Genomic DNA, 10,360 nt, shown 5'->3' on the forward strand with positions numbered 1-10,360 from the left:
AGAGACAGAGATAATTGGAGTAAGGGAAGGAAAGAAATTGAAGGAAGAAGAGATGAAAGAGGAGGGAAAAAAGTGACATTAGAAAGACTTGTCAGGAAATGGAGGAAGACTAGTAGTAAAGGAAGTAAGAACAAGAGACAGAGATAATTGGAGTAAGGGAAGGAAAGAAAGGGAAGGAAGAAGAGATGAAAGTGGAGGGAAAAAAGTTACATTAGAAAGACTTGTCAGGAAATGGAGGAAGACTAGTAGTAAAGGAAGTAAGAACAAGAGACAGAGATATTGGGAGTAAGGGAAGGAAAGAAAGGGAAGGAAGAAGAGAGATGAAAGTGGAGGGAAAAAAGTGACATTAGAAAGACTTGAGAGGAAATGGAGGAAGACTAGTAGTAAAGGAAGTAAGAACAAGAGACAGAGATATTGGGAGTAAGGGAAGGAAAGAAAGGGAAGGAAGAAGAGATGAAAGAGGAGGGAAAAAAGTTACATTAGAAAGACTTGTCAGGAAATGGAGGAAGACTAGTAGTAAAGGAAGTAAGAACAAGAGACAGAGATATTGGGAGTAAGGGAAGGAAAGAAAGGGAAGGAAGAAGAGATGAAAGAGGAGGGAAAAAAGTTACATTAGAAAGACTTGAGAGGAAATGGAGGAGGACTAGTAAAGGAAGTAAGAACGAGGTGGAAATCTTGGGAGTAAGGGGAGGGAAAGAAAGGGTAGGAAGAGGAGGAGAGATGAAAGAGGAGGGAAAAAATGACAGTGGAAAGACTTGAGAGGAAATGGAGGAAGACTAGTGGCAGAGAAACAGGAATAAGAGACGTGGAAATATTGGGAAGGGAAAGAAAGGGTAGGAAGAGGTGGAGAGATGAAAGATGAGGATAAAAAAAGGGACAGTAGAAAGACTTGAGAAAAAATTAAACGTGGAAATACAAGAGGGTAAAAAAAAGGTACGGTAAGAAAATAGAAGGAAAGGGGAGGAGAGATGAAAGGGGAGAATGTGGCAGAGTAGACAGGAAAGGAGTAATGCAAGGAGACTGATGGCGGAGGTGGCGAGAATGGGAGGTGGAAAGGGAAGAGAGAAAAGGGAAGCGAAAGGAAAGGAAAGGAAAGGAAAGGAAAGGAAAGGAAAGGAAGGGAAGGGGAAGACAAGATGATGAAAGGGGGAAAAGTGAGAGAGTAGGAAGACGAGAGGAAATGAAGGGAAACTAGAAGCAGAGGTGGTAATAACGAGATAAGTGGAAAGGGAAGAGAAACAAGAAGGGAAAAGAAAAGAAAGGCAGGGAAGGGAAAGAGAAGATAAGGAAAGATGAAAGGGGGGAAAAGTGAGAGAGTAGAAAGACTTTAGAGGAAATGAAGGGAAACTAGTAGCCAAATGGGAAGAATGAGAGATGAAAAGAGGGCGAGAGAAAAGAAGAGAAAGGAAACGAAAGGAAGGGAAGGGAAAGAGAACACAAGGAAAGATGAAAGGGGGGACAAAGTGAGAGAGTAGAAAGACTTTAGAGGAAATGAAGGGAAACTAGTAGCCGAGGTGGTAAGAATGAGAGAAATGAAAAGGGTGCGAGAGAAAAGAGGGGAAAGGAAAAGAAAGGAAGGGAAGGGAAAGAGAAGATGATGAAAGATGAAAGGGGAGTCTGTGGAAGGGGAGAAAAAAACGAGAAAATAAAGACGACAATAATGAAAGAGGTGGAAAAGAGGGCGAGAAATGAATTATATTGGAAGGTGAGGTAAGGAAGGAGAAGAGAAGGAAATAAAAAGGTAGACAGTGAGGAGACAAGGGCGAGGAAGACGGGAAGAATTATTGGGACCCAGACAAGAATGTGTAGTGAGCGGGAGGAGTCGATTTAGGAGGCGGGAAGAACATAGAAAGGCGGGCGACGGAGAGCGAGAAGATTTGTAGTGTGATCAGGAAGAGTTATGGAGGAGCGGGAAGGCTGGTACGAGACGGAGATGACTGGTGAAGGGGCGGGAAGACTGGTGAAGGTGAGCTAAGACTGTTGGAGGCACGAGGAGACTGATGACTGGGCGAGAAGATCAGTATAGAGACGGGAAGACTTGTGGAGGGGCGGGGAGACTTTTAACAGGACCGTAAGAATGCCAAAGGAGCGGGAAGAAAATAATGGGATAGGAAGAATTGTAAGAGGGACGAGAAGATATTAAAAGGGGCAGAACTACTTTAAAATAAGGATATTGTTTATTTATTTTGGGTGGGTAGGCTGGTTGAACAGTCTGGCATACTCTGGCGGGAGGGAGAAAAGCCGGGAGGACGAAGTAGTAGCAAGATGAAGGTAAAACATGCTGATGAAGAGAAAGACTAAAACGGAACTGAATATATATAAGGAGAATCGAGGTAGAGAGGCTGAAGAGAAGGAGGCGAAGAAAAGGGATTAGCAAAGAGGCAAAAGAAGGAAGGAATAATACAAATGAAAGAAAAGGTAAGACAAAAGAAAAACGAGGAGGAAGAGAAAGGAAAGAAAAAAGAAAAAAATAATACATGAACTAAATAAACTATGCATAACTATAACTATGTATAACTATGTATAACTGCGAATATATGAATTAAATAAACTAAAGAATATAAAGACCTAAAGAATACATGATGCTACAGATAAAGTGAGACAGAACAGAAAGAGGAGAAATCAAACTGAAGGTATTATCACATGCTACAATAGAGGAAATGAGCGAGAGGGGCGGGAAGAAGGGGAACAAGGGTGATGGTTATACATGCAACTATAGAGAAGGACTGAGACAAGGGCGGGAAGAAGAAAAAGTTACAGGTAATACTATAAGCTGGAAGAGAGAAAGACTGAAGGGCGGAAATAGGAACTGGTTGAAGGTAATACATGCTGGTAGATAGAGAGAATGAGACAGGGGCGGGAGGAGGAACCGAGAGGACACACGTGGCAGGAAGAAAGAGAAGCCTGGCGAGAGGATGAAATACGGTGCCAGGAAGATTAATGGCGAGCGGGAAGAGGCGACAGAGGGAGGTACTAAAAAAAGACTGGGGACGGGGCAGGAAGAGATGCCATTATTCAGAGGGCGAGAGTTGGGGAAGGGCGGGAGGGAGGGTTGAGGGGAGTGAAGGGGGATGAATACGAAAGAACAATAGGAGTTTTGAAGAGATGAAAATATGCATGGTAAAGTGAGATGAAGGGGAGGAGAAAATAAAAGTGAGTAGGTTTGTAGGGTGCAAAGAAATGGGAGAGAGGGAAAAAAGATAAAGAGAAAAGTTCCTAGACTGGATATATACACGAATGTAGGAGTGGAGGTAGGCGTAATGAAAGTGTTAAGAGGAAATGGTAATGGAGGGGAAGTGAAAAATGGATCAGAAAAAAAAAATGAGTAGCTTTGTAGAGGACTAGGAAAGGGACAAGAGGACAAAGGGTTGAAAAGTGTGTATTTGAGGAATGTTGACGAAAGTAGAAGTGTGATAGGCGTAATAAAAGTGTTAAGAGGAGACGGTAGTGGAGGGGAAGTGAAAAATGGATTAGCAAATAACAATGAGTAGCTTTGAAGAGGACTAGGAAAGGGACAAGAGGACAGAGGGTTGAAAAGTGTGTATTTGAGGAATGTTAACTCAGGTAGAAGTGGAGGTAAGCGTAATAAAAGTGTTGAGAGGAGACGGTAGTGGAGGGGAAGTGAAAAATGGATTAGCAAATAACAATGACTAGCTTTGTAGAGGACTAGAAAATGGGCGAGATGATGATGGGTGAAGAAAAGGGTATATTTAAGGGATGTTAACTAAAGTAGAAATACGGATAAAACTAATAGGAGTGTTGAAGAGATGATAACGGAAGGGAGAGTGAGATAAAGGGAAAGAGGAAATAGAGGTGAATAGGTTTGTTGACGACTAGAAAAGGGGATGAAGGATGAAGAAAAGGGTGGATTTAAGGGATGAAAAGTGACGTAGAAATAGAGATAGTTGATAGCAATAAGTGTTGAATGGATGATAATGGAATGGCAAAGTGAGGTAATGGGAAGAAGGAAATAACGATGCGTAGGCTTGTAGAAGACTAGGAGGATAAAGGGTTAAAAAGAGATGTAAACGAAAGTGGAAGTGGAGATAAAAGTAATAATGTTAAAGAAGAGTTGGCAATGGATGGAGAAGTGAAAATGGGACGAGAATAATGCTGTGAATAGGTTTGTAGAAGGCTAGAAAATGGGCGAGAGGATAATGGGTGAGAAAGAGAGTGGCTTTAAGGGATACAAACGAAAGTAGGCAGAGTGGATATGAGTAAAAAGGGTGTAAGGAGTGGATGGGAAAGTGAGAAGAGGTGGAGAAGGAAACAACAGTAAATAGAGTTAGAGAGAACTAGGAAAGTGTCAAGAGGATAAGGGGTAGCTAAGGGTGACTTTAACCCGTTCGCTTCGATTGGCACGGATTCGGCCTTCCCTGGTAGCCTGGTAACATATAGTCCCAGGTCTTTCTCTGCCTCTGTGGTGGATAGTGGAGTGTTTCCCATGTGGTATTGGTGTGCTGGATATCCCCTCCCATGGTGCAGGACTTTATATTTTTCTTCATTGAATTGTAACAGCCACTTTTTGCTCCATTCCAGTAGCTTGGTGAGGTCTAACTGTAGGATATCCGCATTCAAGGGGTTAAGGGATATTACAGAAAGTTGAGGCGTGGAGATTAGAGTAAAAAGAGTGCTAGGAGTGAATGAGAAAGTGAGAGGAAGGGAAAGAGTAAATATCAGTGAATAGGTTTGAAAAGGACTAGAAAATGGGCGAGAGAATAAAGGACAAAGAAAAGGATAGGTATGATAATGGTGTAGGAAAGGGGATAGTTAGAAAAAGAGGTGAAGGTGTGGGGATAGAGACGAGAAAGGAAGGATAGTTGAGGAAGAGGAGACAACGACTAAGAAAGAGGCTTGAGGATAGAAGGCAAAGAAAAAGGTGGATATCATATGGGTGTAGAAGGGGTAGATAGATGAAAATGGGGAAGAATGGATACGGAAGAGGAAGGGGAAGAGATTATAGACTTGCAAACAGGCTTGAGGATGGGTAAAGAAAGGGGTGGACATGGTAAGGGTGTAGGAAAGGGGGTAGTTAGGGTGTGAGGTAAGGGTGGAGAATTGAAGGGAATGAATGGCTGTTTAAGGGAGAGAATAAGATTAAAGACTAGAAAACAGGCTTGAGGAAAGGGGGTAGTTAGGGTGAGGGATGGAGATGGAAAAAAATAGAAGCTGATGGAAGAGGAGAAGATTAAAGACTTAGAAAGAGGCTTGTGGATAGTTGAAGAAAAGGTTAGACATGGTAAGGGTTTTGGAAAGGGGTTGACTAGGATGAAGAATGAGGGCAAAGAGATTGAGATGGAAAAGAATAGAAGCTTATGGAAGAGGAGAAGATTGACGACTAAGAAAGAGGTTTGAGGGCACCTGAAGAAAAGGTTAGACATGGTAAAGGTTTTGGAAAGGGTTGACTAGGATGAAGAATGAGGGTAAAGAGATTGAGAGGGGAAAGAATGGAGGCTTAAGGAAAAAGAGGAGATTCACGACTAAGAAGAAGGATTGAGGAGAATAGATGAAGAAGTGTCTGAACATAAAACTGCAAAAGAGGAGTTGAAGAGACTAAAATGTGAAGATAACTTACTGTCTTATGTTGGCTTGGGATGGCAAGGATAAAATGACTGAGGAAAATGACTGAGGGAAGAGAGGAAAGAAGATGGAGGAAAGAGAAGACGGCTGGAGGGTAGGGGATGAAAGGCTGAACAAAAGGAAGAGAGACACTAAGAGGAGTTCATGAGGGTGAGAAGCTAATTAATCCCTTTCTCCCTTCCACATCTTTTCATTCCTATCCTCTCCCTCCTTTTCCTTCCTTCACATTCTCTCCTTCCCATCCTATTCCTCCTTTTCTTTCCTTCCTATACTTCTTCCTTTACTCCCCATCTTTATTTCCCACAATTTCCTTCCCATCCTCTCCCTCCTTTACTCTCCTTCACCTCCTCTCCTTCCCATCCTCCCCCTTCTTTACTACCCTTCACATCCTATCTTTCCTATCCTCTCCCTCCTTTTCCTTCTTTCACATCCTCTCCTTCAAATCCTCTCCCACCTTTTCTCTCCTTCACAGGGAAAAGAAGGGAAAGGATAAGGATAGGTGGAGGAAGGAGAGGAAAGGGAAGGAGGAGGAAGAGAAAGGAGGAAGGTAGGTACAGAGGAGGAGGAGGAGGAGAAAGAGGAGGAAGGAGTGTTTGAGTGGAGGGGATTGAGTAAATGGATCTGTTTGACTCCTTGCTTGTGTTACAGCTATCTGGAAGACGAGGAGGAGGAGGAGGAGGAGGAGAAGGCGGACAAGGAGAAGAAGGAGGAGGAGGAGAAGGAAAAGGAGGAAACCAACGCTGAGTGAAAGGCAAACGATTTAAAAAGAGAATGAGAACAGAGACACGAAAAAAACGGAATAAAGAGGATAGATAGAAGAAAGAAAATAAGAATAAAAATACAAAGGACGATAAAGCAGGATTAACAAGGACCTGCAAATACGACAGAAGATTACCGAAGGGGAAAAAGGGAAGAAGATAAAAATAGAATAAAAGAAAAGAGATGAGAAAGAGGAAAAGAAAGAGGAGCTGGAGGATTACCAAGGCCGGGAGGGAAGAGGAAGAGGAAGGAGGACGAAAAAGACGAGAGAAAGTGTAGAGATCAGGTTCGCGGAGAGAGAAGAGAGAGGGAAAGAGAAAGACAGAGATGGAGAGGAAAGAAAAAAGAAAAGAGAAAGGAAGAGACGAAGAAAAAGGATTGGCGTAGAGGTAAAAGAGAGAAGGGATAAAACAAGGTGAACGAGAAGGTAAAAAAAAAAAGAAGGAAGAGAAGGAAAACGAAAGAGAAAGACCAAGAAAGGAGACAAGAAGTAGAGGTGATGAAGAGGAAGAGGAGGAGGAGGAGGAGGATTAGCAAAGAGGTGAAAGAAGAAAAGAAGAAAACGATGTGAAAAAGAAGACAAGAAAAAATAAAAATGAGGAGAAAGAGAAAGAAAAAAGAAAGACGAAGATGGAAAAGAAAGAAAAAGAAGAGATAATCGAGGTAGAAATGTTGAAGAGGAGGAGGAAGAGGAGTAAAAAGGAGACGAAGAAGAAAAAGAATTAGCAAGGAGACAAAAAGAAGAAAAGTAATAAACACAGTGAATGAAAGGGAGAAGAGGAAAAAAAACAAAAGAGGAAAAAAAAGGAGGAAGAGAGAGAGAGAGAGAGAGAGAGATGAATGAGGAAGAAAAAGCAGAAAAAAAAAGAGGAAAAAAATAACCAAATGAAGACCAGCAAGCCATTTCCACACTAATAAGAGAGAGAGAAACAGAAAGGAGAGAAAAGAAGATAAAAATAGACGCAGTAAAGGAAAATGTCACAGGAAAACAAGAACGAAAAGTAGGAAGAGGACAAGAAAGTAAAAAACGAGAGAGAGAGAGAGAGAGAGAGAGAGAGAGAGAGAGAGAGAGAGAGAGAGAGAGAGAGAGAGAGAGAGAGAGAGAGAGAGAGAGAGAGAGAGAGAGAGAGAGAGAGAGAGAGAGAGAGAGAGAGAGAGAGAGAGAGAGAGAGAGAGAGAGAGAAACACAGAAACAGACAGAGAGACAAAGACACAGAGAAACACAGAGAGACAAGGAGTGACAGACAGAGACACAGACAGACAAAGAGACACAGACAGACACAGAGACACATACAGACACAGAGACGCAGACAGACACAGACACATACAGACACAGAGACACAGACAGACACAGAGGCATATACAGACAGACCGAGACACACAGACAGACAGAGACACAGGGCTGAATAAAGAGAAGAAGCCCCCCAATCTGAGCCCAACAGAGGCGAGTCACTCCTTCCCCCGTGATGGAATAAGACCCAAAACTAATGAGATAAATTAACTTCGCCTCCGAGTGATTAGATCCGCGCGCCGTGTTGATTTAGGACTGTTTACCCGGGAGCAGGAGGAGGAGGAGGAGGAGGAGGAGGAGGAAGAGGTGGGGATTAGTGCAAGGAGGAGGTGGTTGTGGAAGGGACAGGGAGCTTATTGGGAAGTGGAAGACAGGCTGGGAAGGGATGGGATGGGTGGAGGAGGACGGGAGATTAAGTGGAGGTAGATGGAGATGAGGATGAAAGGTTGGGAGGAGAGGAGGTGAATGGAGCTTGTAGGTAGAGACAAGAGGAGGTGGAGGAGCGTTAAACAGGCTCGGAGTGGAGGTGGAGAGAGTCAACCAAGAAGGGGAATGAAGATGTTTGACGAAGAAGAGAGGAGGGAGATAAAATTAGTGAAGAGTAAGAAAGAGAAGTAGAGATGTTAGCGGTAAGAAGTGACTGAGGGAAAGGGAATTAACTGAAGAAGAGAATAAAGATAAATGACGAAGAAGAAAAGAGGGAGAGGAGATTAGTGAAGAGGAGAAAGGAAGAGAAGTAGAGAAGTTAGCGATAAGAGACTAAGGGGAAGGGAATTAACTGAAGAAGAGAATGAAGATGATTGAGGACGAAGAAGAAGAGGAGGAGAGGGTGAGAAGATTAGTGAAGAAGAGAAAGGAAGAGAAGTAGAGAGGTTAACGATAAGAAGTGAATAAGGTGGAGTTAGTAAACTAAAGAAGAGAAAGTAGGTTTTTTATGATGAAGTAGAGGAGAGGAGAGGGGAGGAGCTACTAAATGGAGAGGAGAAAAGAAGAGAAAAGTTGAGAAATTTGCGATTGGAGACAGATAAAGAGACTGAGGTGGAGTGACTAAACTAAAGAAGAGAATGAAGCCTTTGATGAAGTAGAGATATGCTTAGTGAAGAGGAGAAAAGAGAGAAAAAGAGAAGTTAGTGGTCGCTGATGTGAAAAGCAAATGAGTGAGAGTGCGTAAATTGAAGAAAAGACAGAAGCTTTTGATAATGAAGTAGAGGAGACAGTTAGAGATGCTAAATGGAGAGGAGAAAATAAGAGAGAAAAAAACAGATGTTAGTGGTCGCTAATATGAAAAGCAAATGAGTGAAAATGCGTAAATTGAAGAAAAGACAGAAGTTTTTGATAATGAAGTAGAGGAGAGAGTTAGAGATGCTACATGGAGAGGAGAAAAGAGATAAAAAGAGAAGTTAGTGGTTGCTGATGTGAAAAGCATACGAGTGGAAGTGAGTAAATTGGAGAAGAGATTTAATTTTTTGATGATGCAGTAAAGGGAAAAGTTAGAGATGCAAAGTGGATAGGAAATAAGAAGAGAAAGTAGACGAAATAGTGAGTGGTTATGTAAGAAGAGACGGAATGGGAGAGAGTAAACAAACCTGGAAAATGAAGGGAGAATAAAGAAATGCAAGGGGTCACTTTTTTTGTTTAGCGAGCTTTTTTTCCTCGTTCATGACTGTTTGTCTTTCACTTCTTCCTCTGATGTAAAAAAGAAGGTCTGAGAGGATAAGAGGAGAGCAAGAGGTAGAGAATTTACTAGTTGGTAATGGTAAGGTTGGGTAATAGTTGTTAATAGTTCAAACGCGACTGAGTGAGCTGAGGAAAGAACGATGTAATTAAATAAGCATGAATGGGAAGGTTGTGAGAGACTGGTATGTAGGTGAAAGTTACAGAGAGAAAGAGCAAAATCAAGAGAAGGAAAAGCAGATAAAACGGAAAGGAAATATATATGGAAGAGAATAGGGTGGGGAAAAAGAGTACATTATGAATAGAAAATTAATAATGGATGGGTGGTTTTGAAAGACTGGTAAGTAGGTGAAAGTTAAAGGGAGAAAGAAGAGAATCGAAAGAAGAAAGAAGATTGAAAAAATGGGAAGAAAATGAATATGGGAGATAGAGCAGAAAAGAAGAGGAGGAAATTAAGACAAAAGGGAAAGAAAATGAATACAGATGGTACGTTTTGAGAGTCTGGTAAGTAGGTGAAAGTTAAAAGGAAAAAGAGCAAAAATAAAAGGAAAAAATATATAAAATGGAATTAAAATGAATATGGGAGACAGAGCAGAAAAGGAAGTGGGAAAAGACACAAGATGGAAAGAAAATGGAAACAGAAGGAGGGTTTTGAGAGACTGGTATGTAGGTGAAACTTAAAAGGAGAAAGAACAAAATTACAAGAACGTAAAGGATATAAAATAGGAAGAAAATGAATATGGGAGAAAGAGCAGAAAAGGAAGTGGGAAAAGACACAAGATGGAAAGAAAATGGAAACAGAAGGAGGGTTTTGAGAGACTGGTATGTGGGTGAAAGTTAAAAGGAGAAAGAACAAAATTACAAGAACGTAAAGGATATAAAATAGGAAGAAAATGAATATGGGAGAAAGAGCAGAAAAGGAAGTGGGAAATGACACAAGATGGAAAGAAAATGGAAACAGAAGGAGGGTTTTGAGAGACTGGTATGTGGGTGAAAGTTAAAAGGAGAAAGAAGAGAACAAGAAAGATGCAAATCAGATAAAATGGAAAGAAAATA

The 10,360-nt window shown here is 41.6% G+C and overlaps 1 protein-coding gene across 1 annotated transcript in view; it reads right to left on the reverse strand.

Moving 5' to 3' along the window:
* Positions 1-9,287: 9,287 nt before the first annotated feature.
* Positions 9,288-10,360, reverse strand: part of LOC126982737 (uncharacterized) — a 10,798-nt gene continuing 9,725 nt past the window's right edge. The window contains exon 7 of the mRNA XM_050835054.1: positions 9,288-9,316. Coding sequence (XP_050691011.1) covers positions 9,288-9,316 — 29 coding nt within the window. The remainder of the gene's footprint in view (positions 9,317-10,360) is intronic.

This window comes from Eriocheir sinensis, chromosome 5 (genome assembly GCF_024679095.1).
Source record: "Eriocheir sinensis breed Jianghai 21 chromosome 5, ASM2467909v1, whole genome shotgun sequence".
Lineage (NCBI taxonomy): Eukaryota > Metazoa > Arthropoda > Malacostraca > Decapoda > Varunidae > Eriocheir > Eriocheir sinensis.